This window comes from Ictidomys tridecemlineatus, chromosome 7 (assembly GCF_052094955.1).
Source record: "Ictidomys tridecemlineatus isolate mIctTri1 chromosome 7, mIctTri1.hap1, whole genome shotgun sequence".
In the NCBI taxonomy this organism is placed as follows: Eukaryota; Metazoa; Chordata; class Mammalia; order Rodentia; family Sciuridae; genus Ictidomys; species Ictidomys tridecemlineatus.
In genome coordinates, this window is record NC_135483.1 from 162051037 (window position 1) to 162077636 (window position 26600).

General features: G+C 37.1%; 1 protein-coding gene across 6 annotated transcripts in view; it reads right to left on the reverse strand.

Moving 5' to 3' along the window:
* Positions 1–25838, reverse strand: part of Sf3b1 (splicing factor 3b subunit 1) — a 39904-nt gene extending 14066 nt beyond the window's left edge. For 2 of the 6 annotated variants that reach the window (XR_005738052.2, XM_078017787.1), the window contains exons 1-9: positions 25669–25828; positions 11584–11750; positions 10528–10632; positions 9843–9957; positions 7926–8005; positions 5905–6075; positions 2215–2452; positions 866–1078; positions 512–633 (exon numbers count right to left, since the gene is read on the reverse strand). Coding sequence is in view for 3 of the 6 variants with exons in the window: in XM_078017787.1 (XP_077873913.1) it covers positions 512–633; positions 866–1078; positions 2215–2452; positions 5905–6075; positions 7926–8005; positions 9843–9957; positions 10528–10632; positions 11584–11750; positions 25669–25696 (1239 nt within the window). In the remaining 3 variants the exon portion in view is untranslated. Of the gene's footprint in view, positions 1–511; positions 634–865; positions 1079–2214; positions 2453–5904; positions 6076–7925; positions 9800–9842; positions 9958–10527; positions 10633–11583; positions 11751–25668 lie in introns of those variants that run through there. The other 4 variants (XM_005324345.4, XR_013424217.1, XM_040294643.2 and 1 more) reach the window with 4 other exon arrangements.
* Positions 25839–26600: the final 762 nt, after the last annotated feature.

The window sequence follows — 26600 nt, forward strand, 5'->3', positions numbered from 1 at the left end:
ATTCCAGTTTGGGTTTATGGTATTAACTATTTAACCACAGACTACCCTTAGATCAGCAAATATTCCAAGTGCCAGGGACTTAGAAAAGTTTATAGTTCAAAATAAACTTCAAGTTACTACAGTAAAGAGAATATTCTTTCTTCTCATTGGCAATCTATGAACTTGCACATACAAGTAAAACCAAGTAAAACAACCATAATCTAATGTGAGCTTAATCCTGGGACTGCTGATAAACTAAAGGAAACTATATATTGTTAATATAGGTATTATCATAGCCATACTGTTAATATAGGTGTTTAAAGATCTTAAAATTTCCTACTAGCAAACATAAAACGTCATGTTATTTGTTTTCATCTATTATTTTTTTAAACTAAAATGTACTTGGAAATAGATAAAAAGAACAGAATGCCACTGGTAAATCTGAGGAAGGTCAATGAAAACTGACCAATGTTCTCAACAAATACTTAAAAGAAAATTCACATCTTCTTATGTTCACATGCATTGTTACTACCTTATATCCTTCTGGAAACATAGCATCTAGCTCTTCATCAGAGAGTGGGCGATTTCGTTCATCAATTTCTCTCTCCCACCGCCAAGCCTGAAGTTGTTCAGGAGTCATACTCATTATGTGACCTACCAAAAAGGAAAATTTTTATTAACAATCTACATTTTAAGACTTTATCATTATATAGTCCTTGAAATATAAGACAGTTACTAACTCTTAACACTTACTTGCTTATATTATAAATGCAAACCAAAACTAATTTATACACCTTTATTCTTGCTAAAAGCTGATGTTAACAACACACAGAAAACCACAAAGAAAAAACTATAATACAATTATTTCCAATTAAAGAGTTTCTACCTGGTGTGGGGGTAGCCATGTTCATTGCCGGTGTGCCAATTGGTGTTTTTCCAGGAGTCAGAACAGGAGTACTACCACCCATCTGACTAGCTGGTGTTTCATCCCAACGTGACTTTCTTTTACTGGCTCCTGGAGTCGGTGTTTCACCAATTGAATCTCCACCTCGATCTGTTCGAGGAGTCTCAGCCCATCCACTTCCATGCCCAGGAGTATCTTTAAAGAGAAAGAGCCAATAAAATCACAATATTAACCACTGTTAGAACAACATTGCTGATTCAAATAGTTAATATATTCAACATTAATTTCAGAAATAGGACATTCCTAAAACAGAGACACATTTTAAGTTTTAATGTTCTATGTTATACTCTTTTATTATTTCTTGGTTTCTTTTCCGCTGATTCCAAAAATATCCATAATAACTAATGATAAACAGGAAAATAGAGAATTTTTTTACCACCCATTACATTACTATACAGAGCAATGGTTCTCTATATCTTGAGCCAATTTGTATATTTCTCCACGCAGTTGACAACTCTATACTGCTTCTTTATTAATTACATGTTAAGCATTTCCCTGTATCATTACCAATTCTTTGAAAACTTTTAAAATAGCAAATGTACTATTAAATCTTAGTTTTGCCACAGTTATTCTCATGAAGTCACTGAAAGATAGCCTTAGATCATCTATACAGAAAACAAGAGGCTTAGGCAAATTAAGAGACAGAATGTAATACAGAGGTTACCAGGAACTAAAAGGCAGAGGGAATAGGTACAGAAATTTTTTATTTAGGATAAAGAAAAAGTCCTAGAAATGAATAATGGTGATGACTGCATAACACTGTGCAAGTACCTCATGCTAATAAATTTTACACTTAAAAACAGCTAAAATGACCTGAGTGTAGTGGTGCATGCCTGTAATCCCAGCACTGTCAGGAGGCTGAGACAAAAGAATTACAAGTTTGAGGCCAGCCTCTGCAACTTACCAAGGCCCTAAGCTACTTAGTAAGACCCTGCCTCATAACAAAACATAAAAAAGGCTGTAGAAAGCACCCCTGGGTTCAATTCCCAATACCAAAAAACAAAACAAAAAACCAGAAACAGTTAAAATGGTAAATTTTATGTCAGGTATATTTAATCACAAGATTTTACTTTAGATTCTTCCTTAAAAAAATCTTAAACCTCTTCAAGAGGGAAAATTAGGCATTTGATCTATTCAGTTTCTTATTTATCTTCATAGCATCTGGTTATTTACAGGACCAGACAGGCCTAGAGAACAGATCTCAGTCTGAACCTACCACTCAAGTCAACATTTTACCCAAACACACATCCAGATTCCACTAGAAGTACTACCTCTTTCTGTTTTGGGGGTCTCATCCCATCTGTTTTTCCGAGCACTGGAAGTTGCACCTCCATGGCCTGGAGTTGCATGCCCAGGTGTATCGCCTCGTCCAGGAGTAGCAGCTCCCGCAGGTGTGTGACTAGGTGTAGGATCCCATATTTTTGAGCCTGGGGTTGCTCCAGGAGTCTCACTTCCTTTTGCACGACCTGGCGTCTCATCCCATCTTAAGGAAGGGGTATGCCCAGGGGTCTTAACAAAGCAAAAAAAAAAAACAAAAAAAAAAAACTTATTCACACATCTACATACCCACAGAGAACAACCAAAAATTTTTAAATAAAATATTTTAATTCTAGTCTCTATATAATTAAAGCGAAAGTAAACTATCATTCTGTTTAAAAAAAGAGATACCCATTTTCTTGCAAATAGGTTTAAGACCAAAAACAATTTCAAGTATTAATCTGAAACAGTGAAAGTCTTGAATCTAAGTATGTGGTATGACTATGGTTTTTCCATCTAAATCTGCACTGAAAGACTGCCAGTTCTAATTCCCTCAGTACTTCCCAAACTGAAAGACATACATTATCAGGGGAGAAGAAAACCATAAATTCTAAGAAATACTATTTTAAATAGTGTTCACTGTGCATGTATGTATGTCTAATAAATATTTTAGATTACCCAGATAATTATCTTTAAACCACATATACCAAACAACATCATCCAAGTAATGATGGCAAGATTGGGGGAGGGGGGATCAGAAGTAAATTTAAGTAACACTATGGTTCCACAGCAGTTTGAATAAGAGACTAATAGGTGATGCAAGGCACCATACAGCATGAGTATCAAAAGAACTTCCACTAGAATAGACAATATCATATTAAAACAGTAGATGACTTAGTGTAAGCAAACGAAATTTAGACTTAAGCACTGCTCCATTAAATATTCAACAGAATTTGTAATATACTTTATACATTTATTTTAAAATGGGATCCTCCTGGAGATCCAAGAACTCTAGTTTTCTATTTGCAAATTTGCATATTATAAAAAATTAAGTTTAATATTTGTTCATTTTAAAAACCTCTATTACTCCAGGTTGGGAAATTCTGTATTGAGTAAAGAACATAAATTGCTCAACATCTCAATTTCTGGCACTTGTCTCTCCTGCTGAATTAGAAGGAAAGGTGGGAAATAACCCCTTCCTATTATGTATTCTAATTCCCAGTGTCCCGATTAGGGTAAAGTTATGTTAAATGAGCAGAATGAAAGAAAAACATGATCTGGATCTCTGCAGCTGTTACAAGAAAGACATTAACTCTGTCTATTTATAAGCTTATAGTAAACAGTTCCATCAGAACAAGCTTATCTCAGTTTTTAAAATTAAGCACTGAGGGGCTGGGGTTGTAGCTCAGTGGTAGCACACTTGCCTGGCACATGTGAGGCACTGGGTTGGATCCTCCACAACACATTTAAAAAAATAAATAAATAAGCCAGGAGTGGTGGCGCACACCTGTAATCCCAGCAGTCAGGAGGCTGAGACATAAGAATCGAAATTTCAAAGCCAGCCTCAGCAATGGCAAGGCGCTAAGCAACTCAGTGAGACCCTGTCTCTAAATAAATACAAAATACAGCTGGGGATGTGGCTCAGTGGACTCAGTGCATATAAATTCAGTCCCCAGTGCCCCAAAACAAACAAATAAAAATAAAGGTATTGTGTCCATTTATAACTAAAAATATTTTTTTAAAAAGTAAGTACTGAGGGGCTGGGATGTGGCTCAAGCCTGGCATGCGCGGGGCACTGGGTTTGATCCTCAGCACCACATAAAAATAAAGATGTTGTGTCCACTGAAAACTAAAAAATAAATATTAAAAAATTCTCTCTCTTAAAAAGAAAAAAGCAAGCACTGAATGTCAACCATGGCATTAATCATATTCAGCAGAACTGAATTCTCTCACAAGCAAATGACAGAAATCCTCAGGATCTATCTATCTTAAATTTTATGGAAATTATGTGTTGTATTTAATATAGTCTAATTTTGAGAATGTAAAAATACTGCCATGTTGTGAGGGATTTTTTTTTCCTGACATATGAATAGACAGACTACTATCTACAGTAATCTAGACTACAGTAAACAGTGAATTAGGTGACAAAAAAGTGGATAGATACTGAATATATTTAAATTGCCATGACATTTGGACTTTCTGGCTTCAAAACAGTAACCTAAAAAAAATCCTCTTTTCTTTTTAAGTTTAGAAAAAAAATGAAGGGCTGGGGTTGTGGCTCAGTGTTAGAGTGCTTGCCTAGCATGCGTGAGGCACTGGGTTCGATTCTCAGCACCACATAAACAAACTAAATAAACAAAATAAAGGTACTGTGTCCATCTACAACTTAAAAAAACATTTTAAAAAATGGTTTTGAAATGCATGTTAAACAAGTAAGTTTGTCAAGTTAAGACATATAAGCCTAAAGAACAGAAGCAGAGGAAAAATTCATAAATTTGCCAGCTGTTGTATAGATGGTATGTAGAGACAGAAATAAGATACTAGGAAATGAATGCAGTGTTAAAAGAATTTGAAGGATAACTAGACATGGTGGTACACATCTATAATCCCAAAGACTGTGGCTGAGGAAGCGGGGAATGGAGGTAAGGAATCAGGGAATGGAGATAAGGGGTAACTCAGTGTTGATAACAATTAATAGGGGAAATGCCCCCATTCTCCTGATTCAGGAGAAAATAAAATGATAATACCTTCAGGACATTTCCCCCTCCTCCACCACCGGTTCCTGTCTCTAGGGAATTTTCCCTCCCTATAAGGGGCTGTTAACGAATGCCTCCTGGGGGGATACTCTGGGCTGCTCCTTTCCTCTCCAACCCAGGAACTCTACCTTTTGGCTTACCTCTTGGGAACAGAGGCAATGAGAATAAAGGAATTCTAAAAAGTATAAAAGGGGCAGAATAGCCCCACTTCCTCCGATACCCAACTCCGGGCAGAAGTCTATCTCTGTTCTATCCTTTAAATAAAAATAGCTTGACACTCTTGCTTGCCTGTTTCTCGGATGTTCAATCTTCACATCTAGGGAAATGAAACTCAGCTCCAATTGATTCTCATCGCCGGCATCAGAGTGAGGATCATAAATTCAAAGCTAGCCTAACCAACCTGGCAAGACCCTATCTCAAAGTAAAAATGAAGAAAAGCTATGGTAGGTGTAGCTCAGTGGTAAAGTACCCCTGGATTAAATCTCCAGTACAATGAGGTGGCAGGCAGGGGATTTGAAGGATTGATCACTAAAGCACTTAAAGTTCTAACAGAGGATCCAGCAAATATCCCAAACTGATGTTGCCATTCCAACCCCTAATGTGACTGTATTAGGAGATTAATCCTTTTGGGAAGTATTTAAGGTTAAATGAGGTAATAAGGGTGGGGTCCTAATCTGACAGAACTAGTGACCAAAAAACAGAGAAAAGGACTTGTGAAGACAGAGGGAGAAAGTAATCATCTGCAAGTCACAAAAAGATGGCTCACCAAATACCTACATGCCAGCACTCTAATCTTTGGACTTCAAAGCCTCCATAAACTGTGAGAAAATAAATCCGTTTTTTAAGCTACCCGGTCAATGGTTTCTTGTACAGAAGCCCAAGTATACTAATATATTACATAATTGAAAAAAAATTTTTAAATAACAATGAAAAATAAAAAACAACCACCTCTGCCTGATCCCAACTTGACAGCTTTTTGGGAGTGGCACCAGGAGTCTGATCAGCTGTTTGATCCCAACGGCGTTTTCGTTTTGAGGGAGGCTGGGATGCTGCTGCTCCATTGACGACTTTTAGTTCTCCAGCTTTAGCTTTTTCTGCTAACTGTTGCCTAATTTCTCTCTGAAAAACATTTGAAAAAGCAGAAAACATTTATCTTTAAAATGCTTTCATAAGGGTTGGGGTTGTAACTCAGTGGTAGAGCACTTGCCTAGCATGTGTGAGGCACTGGGTTCGATCCTCAGCACCACATAAAAATAAAGGTACTGGGGCTGGGGATGTGGCTCAAGTGGTAGCGCGCTCGCCTGGCATGCGTGCGGCCCGGATTCGATCCTTAGCCCCACATACAAACAAAGATGTTGTGTCTGCGGAAAACTAAAAAAAAATAAATATTAAAAATTCTCTTGGGTTGGAGATGTGGCTCAAGCGGTAGCGCGCTCGCCTGGCATGCGTGCAGCCCGGGTTCGATCCACAGCACCACATACCAACAAAGATGTTGTGTCCGCTGAGAACTAAAAAATAAATATTAAAAATTCTCTCTCTCCTCTCTCACTCTCTTTAAAAAAAAAAAAATTCTCTCTCTCTTTATAAATAAATAAAGGTATTATGTCCATCTACAACTAAAAATTTAAAAATTCTTTCATGAGCCCAGGGAGGTGGCATATTCCTATAATACCAGTCAATTCAGGAGGCTGAGGTGGGAAGATCACAAGTTTGAGGCCAACCTCAGCAACTTAATGAGACCCTGTCTCATAATAATAGGGACAGGGATTAGATCAGTGGTAAAGTGCCCCTGGGTTAAATCCCCAGGGGAAAAAAAAAAAAAAGTGTTTTTAATTGTAGAGTGTTTGCATACCATACATGAGAATGTGGGTTAGATCCCCAGCACTGCCCAAAAACAAACAAAAAATCAAATCGATTTATTTTAATGCCATTAATATAATCATTTCCATTTAATATACTACTTTATACTTCGTTCACTTTACTTTTTATGTTACTTGTTATTACCATTCCTCATTCTAACTCTTTTTTTGTATTTCCAGTTTTACAAAATGCCTTTCTTCCTACACAAGCAAACACTGAATTTTAACATATAATACCTTGCTTTACATATAGTTAGTTCAGCAAAATCTCAAGTCAAAAGTGGGAACCAAACCATTTTCACTGAAGAGTAAGTTTTTAGCTGGGGAATGTAGCTCAATGGTACAGTGCTTGCCTAAGCATGTACAAGGTCCTGGATCTGGTCTTAAGCACTACATAAAATGAAAAATTAGGGCTTTTTAAAACTCTCATAAATAGCAATTGACACTCTACAACAAAACATACAGATGGTAAAAAATGAAAATATCAAAATTATGTTTTACTTGTATCTGTAATTACATAAATCCTATGCATGATTTAGTCATAACAAATATTTAATTCATCTAGATTTTAAAATGGGTTTCCAGTACCCCATTTAAAAATCACATAATAAACAACTCTAAATATAACAAAGGCATGGAATTAACTATTAAAACAAAATGGACTTGGATTCAATTCCTAGGATTGCAACACACACACACACACCATTTATTCAAAATTCTCCATCCATATGCAAATTGAATCTTGTGTCTTGTGGGAAAATTAAGGATTTTTTCAAGAATAACATGACCATCTGGCCTTTCCCTAACATAATGGCTTTAGAGGCATATCATTAACCTTTTCTCTCACATACATCCAATCCACTCATAGATAGATATATACACATTCATACCCAAAAAGTCCTGGATGAGAAAAGGACATAGAAATATGAAGATTAATTTGAACAGTGATAGAATTGGGGAGTCATTTTTTTTCTCATTTTAATTTTCATTAATACTACTAAAAATATTACTTGTATAGCAACTAACAAAATGAGAAATATGAAAGCCTCTCAATCTCAATTTTCTTTACATTCTTTTACAATCATTAAAATATGAGGCAGGTTCACATACCTCTTCTTTAGTCAAATGCTGTTCTCGCATTACATCCATATAAGTCCTAGCATTCATTTTAGGATCAGGGGTCTTCCCTCCTGCAGAAAAGAACAGCAACAGGACAAGAGTACAATAAATAAAAAATAATTAGGTTCAAATGATTTATCTGCCCTGCTCTAATGTTATGTTATTCCAAAATCATTTAATTTATTTTTTGATAGAAAAACTTTAATAATTATACATCTTACTTTTTATTGAGTTTGCTGATCAATTTAACCTGTTTGAACACAAACATATCTACAGCAGTTTAAAACAAATACTTTAATGCATATAAAAACAAAATGACAGCACAGTTTAGTCTTCAGAAGTGATGGGTTCCTGGGTTGCTAATCCGGAATACGTACACTTTCGTGCCTTTGTCTCCATCAGCAGTTCTGACTTCAAGCAGCAGAATAGAAGCCTAGAAAATTATCTCTTTACCATTAGTAACACTTTGGAAAGATATTTATATTCAAAACATTACCTGTTGCAAGCTGTTAAAATCCTGACTACAAATAACTATGACTAGACAAGTTCTTCATACAGTGTTCTAAAATATTTGTAGTTTAGAAAATCTGATTTTTAAAAATATACCTATAATCTTATTCTGATGTCACGTTACTAAAAAGGGCTTCGTGTTTTTAAAAGTTTCCTTGACCCAGAAACATTTTTCTTAGAAACTATAAATTACAACTGGAAACATTACTTAAAATACATTACTTCTACCAGTTTTTAATGATGCACACAGAAGAAAAGTGCTGTACAAAGAGATGTGTTAGTCTCTTGGTTAAAGTTTCAGCATTTGCTTTTCAAACTTTGAAATATCTTAAAGAAGCCCAAATAGTACATTATAAGATTCACAGAGGCACACTATGCTTCAGAAATGTGATAATTAGCTATACAAGAAGTATAGCATCATAATTTAGGATAAAATAATAAAATTCTAAGACATTTCCTAAGCTGAAGATCATGCCCAATTGGCAGTGTCATTCTTTCTGACACTAGTTCTGATAAGACTTCCTTTGGAATACTTTTTCACCATAATCTAGAGAGGATGTGTTGAACTGCACCCTTAAGAATGCAGACAGGACTGGCATATAGCAGTACTGCTGTAGGAAAGAAATTAAGGACAGTTAGTATGGGCCTGTGAATTCTGACATACATGTTTAAATCAATTACAATTATGCAAGTAAAAAAAAAGAATATCCCTACTAATTCATGCAGGCTGAAAATCTAATTTGTAAACCTGCAGCCAAATCTAATTTTAAGAAACAGGCACCTAATTTTGACTGTGAAACTCAACTCACCTGAGGAAAGCTTCCATCAGGCTCACTATGCCCCTTGTGCTGACTTGCACACTAAAATTAGCAAAACAGACTCCAACTATTAAAAATATCAAAGTCTTTGTATACATACTTTTGTTTTAACTTTAGGTATGCTTAGAGCAAAGTAGGAGCATTTACTAAGCTATATTTAGAACAATATTGGGGGAGCTCTAGTGTGAGAAACAGTTTCTCAAAAGTAACAATCCTAAAACTCTAGAATTTGGAATGAAAACTTTCAATAATTTGAAAGTATATTGAGCAGAAAAACACATTTGTTCAAAGTATAGAAAGAGTACCCAAAACAAAAGTAAAAGAAAAACCTTTAACCCTTTGCGTTTCTATGGCATTGGCTCATTATTTTCTTGTCCTTCTACCTGGAAAGAAAACTTGCATTATAAAGATGAAGAATATGGCATCTGTGACTTCAACCAAATCTACACAAATCTATAATAAGGGGGATTTTAAAAAAGAAAAGCAAATTCATAAGCATGCCAAAAAAAAATCAAAGGGCTAAAGACAACTTAATACAAATAAATTTATGAATACTTATAGAAAAGTGGGAAAGAATTACCATCTGCAAAAGGATCAAGACGCTCTGGGGAAATTATCATGGTCCTCCTGTGCTTTTTGTATTCATCTTCCCGGTCTGCAATCTTTGGAGGCCGGTGCTCAGCAAACGGGTCATACTAAAAAGACATAAATCTCACTTAAAACCCACTTCATTAAATAACCAAATAGAATATCAAACACAAAAACCATAGCATTATAAAACACAAGGTTTAATACATGACTACTGATGAAAGAAATAGTCTCTAACATTTCATAAATCTTAATATGGAGAAACAAGGCATAGGGAAATTGTGTCTCTATGTGTGTGTGTATATATACACAAATATATGTATCTCCACATTTTCACAGTTCAATGCCTCCAAAAATGATTACCTTTCCAAAATTAACTAGGTGTTACTTCTAAATCAACTCTACTTAAAAACATTTTTAGAGTTGATTCCTAAAGTGCATTGGCTTCCATAAAAATTCAAAGATTCACTTTTCTTCAGCAGAATAAACTAGGGTTTTTTTTTTAATTGTTGGTTGTTCAAAACATTACATAGTTCTTGATATATCATATTTCACACTTTGATTCAAGTGGGTTATGAACTCCCATTTTTACCCCGTATACAGATTGCAGAATCACATCAATTACACTTCCATTGATTTACATTAAACTAGGGTTTTAAAACAAATAAAAAGGTCACCTGTTCTGTTGACTGTGGTATATCATTAAGCAATGCCACAGGGGCATGATATCCTGGCTTCTTCTGACCAAGCAAACTTGTAGATGATGAGTAGTCATCGTCATCCTGCAATGAAATCCCCAAAAATAAAACAAAGAACTTAATGAAATTTTAATTTCAAATTTGGCAGCTACAAACAGCTTATTTGAACATTTTCCTATTTCCTTAATTTTTTTGACTACTGTTTTTAAACAAAGGTTTGTTTTGTGGTCACAAAATAAGAAGTAATTTTAAACGTATCTGTTTCCTTAATAATATATTTAATAAACAGTACACTGTCACATACTAGTGTTAATCTCAATTTTTAAAAAAAGCAACAGCAGGTACTTCTGAAGATCTTAAGGCTTCTTATTTTTTATTTAAAAACAAAAGGACAACTTTCCCCTTAATTTCTGGAACATATAGCCATTACTCTCTTACCATCAGACTATGAGAACTCAGAATGCTAGTCCCTTGATTGGCTTCTAGAAAATTTCACCTTTGGTATTTTTAAATTTCTTTCAAGGAAAAGAAAAGGCTCAAACTGCTAAGTAAAACATGACCTGAATTTCATAATAACTAGTTTGACTAATTAGTTTGAGCATCTAAACATATAAAGTCTGTCTGTTACAAAAATCACACAAAAGAATGGCTGGAAGGGCTGGGGTTGTGGCTTAGTGGTAGAACACTTGCCTAGCATGTGTGAGGCATTGGGTTCGATCCTCAGCACCAAATAAAAGTAAATAAATAAAGTTATTGTGCCCACCTCCACCTAAAAACATATATATTAAAAAAAAAAAAAACCAGCAGCTAGAAATTTAACCCCATCTATATGTTTGGGATGGTGGGATAAAATATAAGCTTCATAAAATATATTTTTTAAATAGTGATAATATTTTCATAACGAGAGGTTGTCATTCTCCATAATAACCAAAACAGATTCAAAAAGCCTATGACTATTCATGTTTCTTGCTTTCTCATGGGGAGGGAGTTAATCAGGGGAGGAGGACGCTTGCTCTTATAGAATTCGTAACTTACATCTTCAAGTTCAGTTGCAGCAATTGATGTCACATATCCAGCAAATCTGCTATCACTTCCACCATAAATTTCCTGGTCATAATAACCAGTGGAATCAAGGCCCACTCCTTGAGCTTCATCAAGAGCTGCCTTCTTGCCTTGAATTTCTCGAATCTGTGCTTCAATATCTAAGACAGAAAACAGAAACGCTCTTAATTTCATTTTTCCAAAAAGGTATCAACATAATGCAGACATTTAAAATAACTTCCACATATAATGGGTAAATATGATTGTATCAAGCACATAATACATATACATTTAATACATCTCCTCACCTCAACAAACTAATGCAAAGAGCTGTTTACTATCTCAACAACTGCAAATTATCCTCACCCTTAGAATGGTTTGCCAAAAATATTCATAAATTATTGAATTTTAAACCTTTCTCACTGAAAGATTGATGTTATTGATATTGATTAGGACCCAGAACTACACTCAAGATTTTACTTTTTCCCCCATTTTTGAATGCTGGAGATGGAACCCATGGCCTTCCACACACGATACAACTGTTCTACCCCTGAGCTACAGTCCCAGCCCCCACTCAATGTTATTTAATCTCAACACTACCAAGGATGTAAACACAACAGTACTGAGCTGGGTGCAGTGGTATACATCTGTAGCTCCATCTACTGGGGAAGCTGATCACTTGAGCCCAGGAATTCAGTCAACCTAAGCAAGAAAGTAAGACTATCTAAAAAAAAGCAAAAGTGCTGTGGAGAGTTATTCAAACTTGAATTACAACAAAATCACCTACAGATTTTATTTAATGTGGTAGCCTGGGTCAGACCCAAGTGTCTGCATTTCTAACAAGATCCCTCCCCTCATGTAATGTCCTGGTCAGCTGGAACCAAACTCTGAATAATAATACAAGAGAAGTCTAAATTCTTTAGCATGGAGTTCAGGGCTGCTATGGTTTGGTTATCATTTGTCCCCTAAAGATTCATCATGTACTTAATGGAGGCTTGGTCTCCAGTGTGGCAGTGCTGAGATGGTAGAACTTTTTAAAAGGTGGGGACTAGAGGAAGGTTATTAGGGTAGCATTGCCCTAGAAATTAATTAACACTGGTCTCACAAAGTAGGTTATTTCTCCAGAGTGGGTTGTTTTAAGAGATCATGGCACCTCCCCAACTCTCTCTTGCTTGTCTTGCCATGCAATCTCTTCCTCCTAAACATAATTCATGATGCTAGGCACCATGTTGTGATATAGCCACAAGACCCTCACCAGAGGCTAAACAGATAGGTGTATTCAATCCAGAACCTTTACCTTCTAATACTATAAGCTAAATAAACCCTCTTTACTGTGTAGAATACCCAGCCTCAGGTGCATTGTTATAGAAATAAAAAACAAAGACAACAGCCCTACATGATTTGGCTGCAATCAACATCTCCTTAGTTTTGTGATTAAGTTTAATTAAGCTCTGGAATCAAAATGTCTCCCTTCAAATAATGGCTCTCTCTACTAATTAATAATTAACTTAATCTATGAGTATAGTTTTCTACAACATAAAAAAAATTTAAGGATTAAATGAGACAATAAACATAAATGCTTAAGTACTCAATAAATGAATTAACTCTTGCTACATCTTACCCTTTTTTTTTTAATGTTTCTTTTAGTTGTAGTTGCACACAATACCTTAATTTATATGTAGTGCTGAGGATTGAACCCAGGGCTTCACACATGCTAGGCGAGCACTCTGTACCACTGAGCCACAACTCCAGTCCCTATATTTCATCCTTTAAACACTTAAGCCATCGGTCTGATATTTAGATGATGCATATCTGAGACCAAGGGTGTAGCTCAGTGAAAGAACACTTGCCTAGCATGAGCATGGCCCTGGATTTGATTCTCAGCACCACAAAACAAAACAAAACAAAAAAAAACCCTCAGAAACAAAAAACACATCTGGTGAATGAAGCATCAATTTTTCTCAACTGCTTTCCAAACTTCCCCCAATTTTTATTTATTCATTTATTTCAGTGCTGGGAATCAAAACCAGGGACGTGTAAGCAAGCTACTGTTGAGTTATACCCCTCACCCCACTCCACCATATTTCTCCATCTATAATTATTCATCAATTGTTTCTGTATGAGATAGAACAAATGTACGTATATACGTAAATTTTGCAAAAACATTTAAAACTAAGTTACAAAGGGGATGGGGTTGTGGCTCAGCGGTAGACAGCTCACCTTGCATGTGCAAGGTCCTGGGTTCAATCCTTAGCACTACATAAAAATAAATAAAGGTACTGTGTCCAACTACAACAATAAATATCTTTTTTAAAAAAACTAAGTTACAGATATTTTACCCTTAAAGATTTCTGCATATATTTCCATGTTTAAGACACTGTCCTACATAACCACAACAGCATTCACTTTGATCTCCCCAAATGCCCTAGCAGCATCCAAGATTAGAGATGATTTTGTTTTATGTTTTTTGTTTTTAAATCCACAATCCAGTCAAGAACCAGGCACTAAGCCAGGCAGAGTAGCACATGCCTGTAATCCCAGTTATTAAGGAGGCTGAGGCAGCAGAATCACAAGTTCAAGGCCTGCCTCAGTAACTCAGTGAGATCCTATCTCAAAACAAAAGAACTGGAGATGTAGCTCAGCTGGTAGAGCACCCCCAGGTTCAATTCCCTGTCCCACAAATGAAAGAACCAGGCATTGCATTTTGTTGTCATTTTCTTTAGTCTTCTTTAAATATAAGACTAATATTTTTTAATATTTACATTTTAGTTATGGGTGGACACAATATCTTTATTTTATTTGTATGTTGTACTGAGGATCAAACCCAGTGCCTCACTGCTAGGTGAACACTCTACCTCTGAGCCACAACCCCAGCCCTGCAAATTATTATTTTAAGGCCTAACAAAGAGTCACAATTCTTGCTAACCCTTTGTCCAACTGAATTAAGCCCCCTTTGATACCAGGCACTTTTAAAAAAGCTCATTCACTAGCTGCAAGAATCAAAAGATTCTTGGCGTCATGTAGCTGTCCAGTCCCATTCCCCCCAGCTAAAAAAGAAATCATCCTACAGTTCCTTAAGATGGTTGTGGTAAAGAAAATGGGGGCTGGGGATGTGGCTCAAGCGGTAGAGCGCTCACCTGGCATGTGGGGGGTGCTGGGTTCAATCCTGAGCACCACATAAAATAACATAAACATGTTGTGTCCACCAAAAACTGAAAAATAAATATTAAAAAATTCTCTCTTCTCTTTAAAAAAAAAAAGAAGAAGAAAATGTAACAACTTTATTCAGTCCAAGGCACAGGTGGGCCACATTTCCCCTTATGAAAAGGAGCTGGAGCAGTTTTAAGGAATTCAAAGTAATATAATGGGTTTACTGCCAAACTCAGCAGCCTCAGTTCGTTTGTTTTTTAATCAGATCTCAAAATTCTTACAGTGTTTCACATCACCATCTCCACTTGTATTACTTCTTTCCTGTGTCTCATCTCTCAAAACCATTACAACAGGGCTGGAGCTGTAGCCCAGTAGCATAGTGCTTGCCTGGCATGTGTGAGACACAAGTCTCAGCACCACATAAAATAAATAAAGGTATTGTGTGTGTCTATATAATTTAAAAAAAAAAATTACAACAGGCAGGCAGAACTACTTCACTTGAGTAGGTGATTTCTTTTGCCCTTGTCTCTAATTTTGTTTCTGTTTAAAGTTTTTCTTTAAGAGGAGGGGGGCATTGGATATTGGAGGTGTGTGTCAGTGGTAGAGCATGCACTTAATATGTGCAAAGCCCTGTATTCAATTACCAACACCAAATTTGAAAAAAAAAAAATTAAATCCCCATTTGCCCCTCTACCCACTTGCACCACTTTTTTATTCTCAGAGGAACAGAAACAAAACCACTCCAACATTAGAAAAACTGGCTAAAGGATAAGTGATAATTTACTCAAAATCTGAGGCCTCCACGTCCACCTGCAACGTGCACATACTATTTTTAACTAAATGGATTGGGGGGGGGTATTTTTAATGACTGAAAATGCTACTTTCATCAATATTCAGGCAGAAGACATGAATGGGTTAGTCAAGCCAGCCAAACAGTCTGCATTCTCTCTTCTACAGCATTACTACCTAAATCAAAATGACTTGATACACAAATTAAAAAGGTGAGGTCCTAGACCTGATGTACATTTAGACAGAACTTTCATCCCAAGAGCCCAGTTCATTAACAAACATCCCAGGAAACTACTTTACTTGGCCCTTCAACCCCTCCATTTCCAGCCCTAGCCCACCAAATATCCGATTTAAAATATAATTTTAAGGCTGGGATATAGCTCAGAGTTTTCAGTAACTAGCCTCTCTCATTTGGACAATATATTTACTCAGAAACTTACCTGTTTATTTTATGTACCTGCTAATAGCAAGTTTTCTAATTACAAAGGCTCATAAAACATTATATGAAATCCAGGCATTGTTTTCCTTCTCTGCTTGAAACCATGAATAAAAAACTTTTTAAAAAGCCTAATGAGTTTTGTAATGCATCATGAACTGCTGCACATTTATACAGACATCTTATCTACATTATTAAGATATCAGATTCCTTGAAGCTCAGCAGCTTGTTAGACAAGTTAACAGAATAATTAAAGACTAGAAAACTCATTAATTATTTAATTAACTATGTGCCAGAATATCAAACATGATACACTCAAATATTTATAAGCAAACAGGTTTATGTCATTACATTCATAAATAAGGTAACCTTTTTTCTTCCCCTTTTGGTATCGTGGATGCTTAACCACTTGAACCATATTTCCCAGCCCTTTTTTATGTATTTTTTTAGTTAAAGACAGGATCTTACTGAGTTGCTTTTTTTTTTTTTTTTTTTTTTAAATTAAAGACAGGGTTTCACTGAGTTGCTAACTGCCTTGCTAAGTTGCTGAGACTGGCTTTGAACTCCCAATCCTCCTGCCTGAAGTCTCCAGAGCCAGGTGAAATAAGGTAACTTTATATCTTAAGTTTCACTTTCAAGATACTAAGTAGAAGAGGTAAAGCAATGGAAGGACATTAAAATCGGAGCTATGGGTTACAATGTTCATTAGGTTTTGCCCTGTATTTTCCTGTATATTAAAATATTTCATAATAAAAAGGTAACTTTCCACCAGGCACAGAGACACATGCCTGGTATCAGCAGCAACTTAGGAGGTCAGACTAGACAGCTTAAGCAAAACCCTGTCTCAAAATAAAAAATTAAAAGGGGACATAGCTCAACAGTAGAAGGCCCCTGGGATTCAATCCTCAGCACAAAACAACAACAAAAAAGGTAACTTTCCCTGAGTCTGAGGCTGGCCTCAGCAATTTAGCAACATCCTCTCAAAATAAAAAGGGCTAGGGATGTAGCTCAGTGAGTGGTAAAGCAGCCCTAGATTCAATGCCCACTACTGCTAAAGCCGGGCGGGGGGGTCATTAAGAACTTCTATCCCCCATCCATGCCAGCAAAGGCTTATAAAATTCCACTGAAACTTTATGAACATTTCTGGGATAGGAAAAAGAAAATAACTCCGTATTTTCAACGCTAACAACTAAATTATAGCTACTGGTGTTAAGTATTCCTGTAGTTTCTTAAATATGAAAATGCTAATCTCTCCCTACTTCAATTTTGACCAAAATAAAACAAATCCACTGTTCCAGCCTAAACCCATTCCCTTAGGACTCCCTGTAATCCAACACATTCATATGTGAAGACAAATATACACACACACACACACACTCCGCTAAGTGACTGGGCAAGAGGAGAACTGGACCTCTTAGTGGCTACACATAAATAACAACTGCCAAGAGTTAGCACTTTAACCCATCTGAATCCATAAATGTGCCTATCACCATATTACTGTATATATCAATACTTTTGCTACTGGGGCTGAGGATGTGGCTCAGCTCAGTGGTAGAGCATGAGCTGTGCACAAAGCCTTTGCTTGATCCCCACTACTGCAAAAGGAAAAAAATAAGTTTGTGCCTTTTTATTAGCAAGTAGTATTTCATATATTATAGTGTTTATCTTCTAGTAGAAGTAGATTTATTTGCAACCTGAAATGATTACAAATAAGATTGCTATAAATATTCTACAAGGGTATATGTGAACCTGGTTTTTATCATCACTTAAGTAAAATCTTAGGGAATAGTATTGCTGGGTTCTATTCTAAGTAAATGTTTAATCTTGTAAGAAACAGGCCTTTGGGAGGTTTATATTCACAAGATTAAGACAAGAGCTGAAGTACTCTACATAACAAAGGAAGAATTTTGAAAGATGAAATGGAGAAGAGGAAAGAGGAGAGATTAGGGAACAAGATGAAGAGAAGCTGGGACAAGTTTAAATTATAAATTCCATAGTAATAAGGTGTTAGAAAGGGAGGCTTAAGGGAGTAGAAATATTTAACATGGATTTCTAAACACCTGACATCATTTCTAGTCCCTGCCCCAATACTCATCTCACCCCATCTTCAGTTAAACATACTAATTGGGAGTAGAACAGGGATACATGGTAGAACTCTTAGCTAGAAATTCGGAAATCATAAAAAGGAAGCATGAATAAATACCCAGTCTGTCGGAGATTTAAAACTCCAAAACTGAAATTATGGGCAGTCCTTCAAATCCTGAGTTGTCATAGTCTAAGTGTAGTTTTTAAAAAACAACTTAAGACAAGTGAGGTGCATGGTACATTGCCTGTAATACCAGCAGCTCTGGAGGCTGAGGCAGGAGACAAGAGTTCAAAGCCAGCCCACCAGCCTCTGCAACTTCATGGGGCACTTAGCAACTCAGCAAAGTCTCTAAATAAAATATTAGAAAAAGGCTGGGGATGTGGCTCCGTACTTAAGCACCCCTGGGATCAATCTCTGGTACCAAAAACGAAAAAAAAAGTCTCAGACAACAGATCAAACTAACAGTTAAGAACATGAGATTATGAGATTTTTATTCACCAAAGAACCTGCAAGAGCCATGCCAAAGGCTTGAAGTAAACTGTCAAGAATAAGGTCTTTCTTCTAGTTGGCATGGTGGTGCACCTCTGTAATCACAGTAACTATGGACACTAAGGAAAGGGGATTGCAAGTTAGAGGCCAGCCTAGGCAACTTAGAAAGACCCTGTCACAAAAAAAGGGGGGGAGGCATCGGGAGCCAGACACAGTGGCACATGTCTATAATCCCAGCAGAAGGATCGGAAGTTCAAAGCCAGCCTTAGCAACTTAGGAAGACCCTGTCTCAAAATAAAATAAAAATTAAAATATAAGGTTGGGGATATGGCTCATTAAGCTCTCTGGGTTAAATCCCTGGCACCAAAAAAAAAAGGTCCAGTTTGTAGCTCAAGAGGCTGAGCACCCTTGGGTTCAATCCCTAGTACCAAAAAAGTAAATAAATAAAAGAATAAGGTCTTTCTTAAACTGCTACTCTGATTTTAAGATATGAATATCACTGGGCATCATTCAAAACTATTTCAGGTAGCAGATAAGCTGTTAGAAAACTGTGAGAGTATGTTTATTGCCATTTAAATTACAGTAGGAGAGAAACCAGAATATGCAACCCCTTTGTTAGATTTCCTTCCCAAGGCTAGTACAAAATAAACCTGAAATGTGATTTGAAAACTGTACTCATTCCTAGAAAAGATAATTGTATTGGTGTTTCCCTTGTTTTGTAGGCCCCTGACATCTTTTTCTTTTTTTGACACAATATTTTATTTATTTTTTATGTTGTGTTGAGGATGGAAACCAGCATGCAAGCACTTCACCACTGAGACACAACCCAAACCCCTGTACGGCCCCTGACATCTTCACTGCAATAGTACTGAGTGAAATCTAGATGTTTTTATTGCTGTCTTTCCCCTTTCTCTCCGGACTGTAGCAAAACATGGGACAACGGTGTTACAACAAATCAACTGCAAGGGGGAAATAAAAAGATGGGTGAGTAACCTAAGGATTGAAAAGATTTAATAACATATATGAATCACAATCTACAGGCTTTATTGTTTTCATATTTTTCTGATTTGAACAGAAAAAAAGTTTATAAGACAATGGGCAAAACTGAACACTAACTGGTTATTTTGTCATATTAATTTGAGATATAATAATGGCATTAATTTTTTAAATTTTCACATTTTTAGATATACATACTGAGATATTCACAGATGAAATGATATCTACGACCTGCTTTAAAATAATGGGCGGAATGCAACTCGAAATCTCACTATTATGTGTAATTACAATGGATCAATAATAATATATTAAAAACTAAAATTATATTGTATTTTAAAAACAGGTGAAAAGGACTAGTGAATGTATTAAACAAAATTGGCCCTAAATCTAAAATTCTGGTGAGAACCTGGGAGTTAATTTCATCATTCTCTGTACTTTTTCTCATATCTGAAGTTTTCAGCTTAAAAAAACTCTTTCCCCCCCTTTTCTTTAGCATGACTTTCTTAAGTTCACCTCTTCCTTTCTTGGTTTTCTCCTGCATTATCCTGAAACCAACGCCTCTGACCCCATGCCACAAAAAATAAAAACTTATATTCTCTTGAAATGGAATCCTCTATTAACCATAAATAGAATTTTTTAGCTTTTACATAATATCCTAAATCTTAAATGTTCTAACTTCTCTGAATCTCTCCCCCCCTCTTTTTGGAGGGGGCTTCTGCTTCTGACATACTTTCAATTATCAAAAAATAAATACTCTGCTAGAAGGTACAGAAGACAGATGTTAATTAACAGCACTGATATGTTTATGGATAATCTAGGGGACTAGCATATTTGACTTCTCAATTCATTCAAAAATAGAATAGGCTGAGAGTATAGATAAGTAGTACAGAAACTGCCTAGCATGCAAAGGCCCTGGATTCAATCCACAAAACCACATTAAAAAAACAATAGATTTCCTTTCTCAAAATAATGATAATAAAATTACAAAAACTTTATCTGACATAAACATCTAATATTTTACCTGGGAATTATTTGACATCAAAGATATAACTGAAAACCCGTTGTTTGTATTTTAAAACTAGGACCTGGTGTGGAGCTACAACTCAGTTGGTAGAGTGCTTGCCTTACATGCACAAGGCCCTAAGAAGGACAGAAGGACGGAAAGAAGGACAGAAGGACGAAGGACAAAAGGAAGGATGGAAGGGAAGGAAGGAAGGGGAGGAAGGGAAGGAAGGAAAGAAGGGAAGGGAAGGAAGGGAGGGAGGAAGGGAAGGAAGGGAAGGAAGGGAGGGAGGAAGGGAAGGAAGAAAAGAAGGAAAGGAAGGAAAGGAAGAAAAGAAGGGAAGGAAGAAAAGAAGGGAAGGGAAGGAAGGGAGGAAGAAAGGAAGGAAGGCAAAGAAAGGAAAAATAAGAACTAAGACCTAAAGACCTAAGCTCTAAGAATTAAACTAAAATAAACTTATTGAGGCTGGGGTTGTGGCTCAGTGGTAGAGCCTCGCCTCTATGTGAGACCCTGGGTTCGATCCTCAGCACCACATAAAAATAAACAAAATAAAGACTATGTATAACTTAAAAAATATTTTAAAAAAAACTTATGCCACTGATATAACTGTTAACTGCTTCCCAACAATTCTGGTTTCCCCTCCTGTGCCTTTTCTTCTATATCTCACATATGTCTCAGCTTATAGCATTTCTTCCTCCTTGATGCTTCTTCATTCCTTGTTTTTTAATTTGGACAGTTATTCATTCATTCCTCTTATCATAAACCCACAGGCACTCTGCCACATAGCTATACCCCCAGCTCTTTTAATTTTGAGAAAGGGTATCGCCTAAATTGTCCAGACCAGCCTTGAACTTGTGATCATCCTCTCTCAGATTCCCAAGTATCTGTTTTTTCCGGGTCACCGTACCTAACTACCAAGCAGGATTATTTTTGATGCACTATTTGCTGTTTATTACAGCTCTCAGATGTTAAATTCACTGACCCCTTTTTGAGTGTCCCTCCATAAGTGAAATCTATTTTTATCTAGCCAGAAACAAGTGGTGACCAAGTATTTCCCAAACATAAGACTTTTGGGGAGGAGATAGGAATGGGAATTGAACCCAGAGGCACTCTAGCACTGAACCCTGGCCTTTCTAATTTTTATTGTTGACAGGGTCTTGCTAAATTGCCCAGCCTCTGGAGTTGCTGGGATTACAGGTGTGTGCCACCACATTCAGCTTCAAATGAGTTTTTTAAAAGACATCCCCCCCCCTCAAAAAAAAAACAGGAAATGTATTCTGCAACCCAATTCTCAGGCTTTTCATTAAACAAAATCCAAATAAGACAACTAACTATAGTGTAAATTATTTTACTCAACACTATAGAAAATACTGGAAAATCAATTCTTAAACAATTAGTTCTACAGGAAGAAAAAAGTCTTTCTAAACCTGTAAGCAAATTTTACTTGCTCTTTTTTATTTTTACTAGCATATTCACACCAGAAATCTGTAATCAAGACAACAACTAAATAAAGGAAAACAAAAAAAAAATCACAGCAAGATTCAGAATAATAAAACTACTTATTCCAGTCATTCCTCAAGCAAAAAATTAAGGAAGAAACTTTTTCAGCTTTGTGGTAACCCGAATTTTCCAATTCAAGGAATTAATGGTAAAACAAGCCAATATATGGAATTTTTTGCTAAACCATCTTTCCCTTTCCAAAACAGAGCAGTGAGTGGTTTTCTTTGTATATAAAATCAGCTCAAATACTGCTAGATGCACATAAATTTATTTTTTTTGGTAATGCTGGGGCTTGATCCCAGCATCATATGCATGCTAGGTAAACCACTCTACCACAGCTACATACCCAACCCAATTGTACACACTCAACACAAGTTAACATGCAGAAAAGGCCCAAAACATTTGATTTGAATTAAGTCTAGCTCTTTTTATCTTTCAACACTGTAAAGTATAAACCTCCCTGACCAGGGTAAAAATTAATCAAGTTGATTAAAGAGGATGTGAATGCTGATCCTAATAGAAATATTTGTAAAGGCTATGACAAGCTAGTTGCGGTGACAAAACACCTGTATCCCAGCTACTCAGAAGACTGAGGCAGGAGGATGGCAAATACAAGGCCAGCCTCAGCAAATTAGAGAGACCCTGTCTCAAAATAAAAATAAAAATAAAAAGGGTTGGGAATGTGGTTCAGTGCTTAAGCACCCCTAGGTTCAATCCCAGGAACTTAAAAAAAAAAAACTATGACAGTAAGGAGGGGAAAAAAAAAGTTTCTGGATGGCTCAATGACGGGAATAGCCTATGAAAAAAACCATGCAGTAAAGTACTATTGTTGTACTATTTCAGTCTGAAAGCAGTATTTACTGACCTCCCAAGATGCAAGCACAAACAACTGATGCAGCCATTACATTAAAAACATACTAGCTGAGGACCTACACCTGTAATCCCAGAGGCTCCAGAGGCTGAGACAAGAGGAACAAGAATTCAAAGCCATCCTCAGCAACTATGAGGCACTAAGCAACTCAGTGACACCCTGTCTCTAAATAAAATACAAAATGAGGCTGGGGTGTGGCATAGTGGTTGAGTATCCCAAATTCAATTCCCACTACCTGCCCCCCTCCCCACCAAAAAAATACAAACTAGAAGGTACAACAAAGAAATGTCTTCACCAGCAACATTATTTAGGATGAAAAGATCAGATAATCTTTTTTACTTAAAAAAGCAACATGATGAACTCCGAAGTAAAAATTAAGTATTATACAATTTTAAAAGTCCCTCTAGTGAGGTTCAAATCCAAGTCCTCCTCTCAAATAATCCAACAGCCTAAGAACCGTTGTTGCTCTGCCTTCCTTTAATTCATCCTTCACCCCACAACTGGTGACTTTCTGGAGCAAACTGTTACATGGGAGAAGGAAAAGGGAATTTTATTTTTTAGTTATTGGAAAGCCAAAACCTACAAAAAATTGATGCTAATTCAACATTTCTTCCTTTCAGTTTAGGAGTTTCCCAGTACATAAATAAGTCTGGTTCTCATCTATTCAAGCCAAAGAGAAGTAGCAAAGCCTACCAAAGATAAATTTAAATGCCCTCTTTCTGACTGTGGATGTAGCTCAGTGGTAGAGTGCCGGTAGGTTCAATACTCAGTACAGCCTTTAAATAAAAAGTTTATTAACTGTTTGTGCATGTATCAAGCCCTGAGGATATCAGGGCATAATTCCCATATGCAATAATCTCGAAATAGAAGGAAAAAAATTAACAGACTGCTAAGTAAACATAATAAACATTTATACTAAGATCTACAGTAGCACAATCTTTAAAAAAGAAAGCAAGAAATTAATTCTACTCAAAGTTATAGAAATGACTTAACAAATAAAAATAGACTTCTCAAGGAAAATGCCAAGACAAAAGGAGCAAGAAGCCATGTAAATATGATATGTACTTGTAAAAATGTACCACTCTGATCTATGTATCCCACAGTAATGAACAATAAATATCTTGCTTGCAAACAGTAATCAGATACTAAAACCAAATCTTCCAATATCTTCTTTTGCACCACTTAATTCACACTAATAATCCCAAATAAAATGGCAATTTTGGCCAAAAAATGCAATCCACCAAGGCTTTTAGCTGGTTTCTAAAATGTAGGGAAACTAGTAACTCCTGATTTTCCTGACCAAGGGTATGTTATAGTTAAGAAACCAATAAACAAGTAATCAAAGCTACAAAGTGCTCCCATAGGAATAATCTACCCCAGAAAAAACAAAAATAGCAACATCGTCCTATTTTCTAGTCAGTTTGCAAAAAATACATTAAAACAGTCCTTAAGACAAATGAATGAGGCTTAAGAACACTTGTAGGTTTAAAAAGTGTTGGGATTTTCAGTTCCTCAGGGTATCCCAACTAGTCAAAGCCATTCAACTTCTGGTCCTAACCAATCTTTCCAGATTCATCTACCGATTTTCTCCTTGCACCCTCTTTTCTTGCCAGAGCAGACTACCCAAGCACACCTTTCACAACTCTTTGCCTTGTTACATGATGTTCTCTCAGGCTCAGATGTTCTTCCCTAATTTAAATCTGATTGATCCTTTTAGACCAGGGACACGTCACCACCTCTGTGAAATAACTGAGCATAAATTAATCACTCCGTTACACAAAACATGTTGCTTTGACTTCTATTTATGCACTTATTTGGCCTCATAAAATAATTACGATATATACGCGTCTATTTCCCCCACCAGAATGAAATTTTGATAGCTTTAGTCTGTTACACTCACAGACTAATACCACACACCTAGGAAGGACTGTAAAATAAATGTCTCTTTCTCGTTAGCTTCGTGTTCAGTGCAAATCTTGAATTCTGAGTCAGAAATCAAAAAAATGTTGTTCCAACTTCCCATGCCCCATTTCCTGGCTTATCTGAATACTCCCTCATGGACAACATTTTCCTTATTTTGTATACCACAAAACGATCAACTATCTTGAAAGCTTCGGTCATTAACAAAAGTACTATGCCTTTCCCTCTTCTGCCTGCACCTCCAACAGTCACGCAAAGGAAAACACAAATATTACACTAGAAGTGATTAAGAGAGGAAACTATCGGATTTTACGTCCAAATCATTTCGTGCAAGAAAAATCACGTAACCCGGATGCCTGAAGACACTCATTACCCGGGTTAGGAGTAACGGGCCTCGTTTTAACCAAACTCGATTTAGTGCAGCCGGAAAAGCGGCTGCCGTGTTTCAGTGCTTTTCTGGCTCTCAGATGCACAAACTATGCCCACGACAGTGCCGAGAGGCGGAAGAGACTTTCCTCCCACGCCCGTTTCCCCGAACCCTTGCCTTGAATCCTCCTCAGCAAGCCGCCCAAACGAGGCCCTCTGGCCAGAAAAAGAGAAGCAACTGTGAAGCAGCAGCATCCAAACACGGAACAAAGCGCCTGTCGGGGGTGTAAGAGTAAGGACGCCATTACGCGGGGCAGTGGCCTGCACCGCTGACGCCAAAGAGTCGGCCCCGACCCCGAAGCGCGGGACCGGCCCCTATTAATTGAACTACAGGAGGAAGCAGAAACCTAGGAAGACAAGGTCTTAGCACGTTGTCAGCGAAAAAGGCCTGTAAGTAGGGAAAGACCGCTTACCTTCGTGAGTCTTGGCGATCTTCGCCATTTTGTCCACTCGAACACACAGACGGAACTGGCGCTCCCAAGAACTTCCGCTCGTCGCCGCCGCCACGGAGAAAAATAGCGGGCGACTGCTCCCTGCGCATGCGCCAAGCGGGAACGCGCTCCGTCGGGTGACACGTGATAGAGCAGCCACCTAGATGGAACCGCGAAGTGCATTGTGGGTGTGGGAGGAGCCAGGATTCGGCTAGGTGGCGGCTTTGGCTAAGACCCTAGAAAAGCAGAGGGTAGGCGATAGAGGCTTTAAGTAAATAGCTTTGTTTGTCCAGGAGAAACCGGGGCGAGAAAGACTGGACGCTGTGGAAACACTACAATTTCAGGATTGGAAGAGACTACAGACCATCTATCCCCTTTCTCCACATTCCCTGGAAGGCGTCTTGGGGCTGAAAAAAATGAATTCTTTAGCGCGTCTTAGGTGTTGGAGTGCTCAGGGATGAGACAGTAAACACAGTCTCATCCTCCGCGCTGTAATTCAGATTCATTTTTGTTTCGATGATTTTCATTTGGGTAGGCGTTTTGTTTACATTTTGTTGTAAACAAATATTGTTTGTGTTTGTCCCAAACATTGTTGAACATCACCAATAGCCCATTAAGATAGGTAAGTTAGCCGGGCGCGGTAGCACATGCCGGTAATCCTAGCAACTCCGGGAGGCTGAGGCAGGAGGATCGGGAGTTCGAGGGCAGCTTCAGCAACTTACCCCTGTGTCAAATAAAAAGACATTTATTTAGAAAATTAAAAGGGCCGGTATGTAGCTCAGATTGCCCCCGGGTTCAACTCTCTAGCTTCACACACACACACACACACACACACACACACACACACAGAGCCCTATCTTCACAGGTGAAAGGATTGTCACAGGATTGTCTGCAGTACTAAGTTTTCCAGAGGT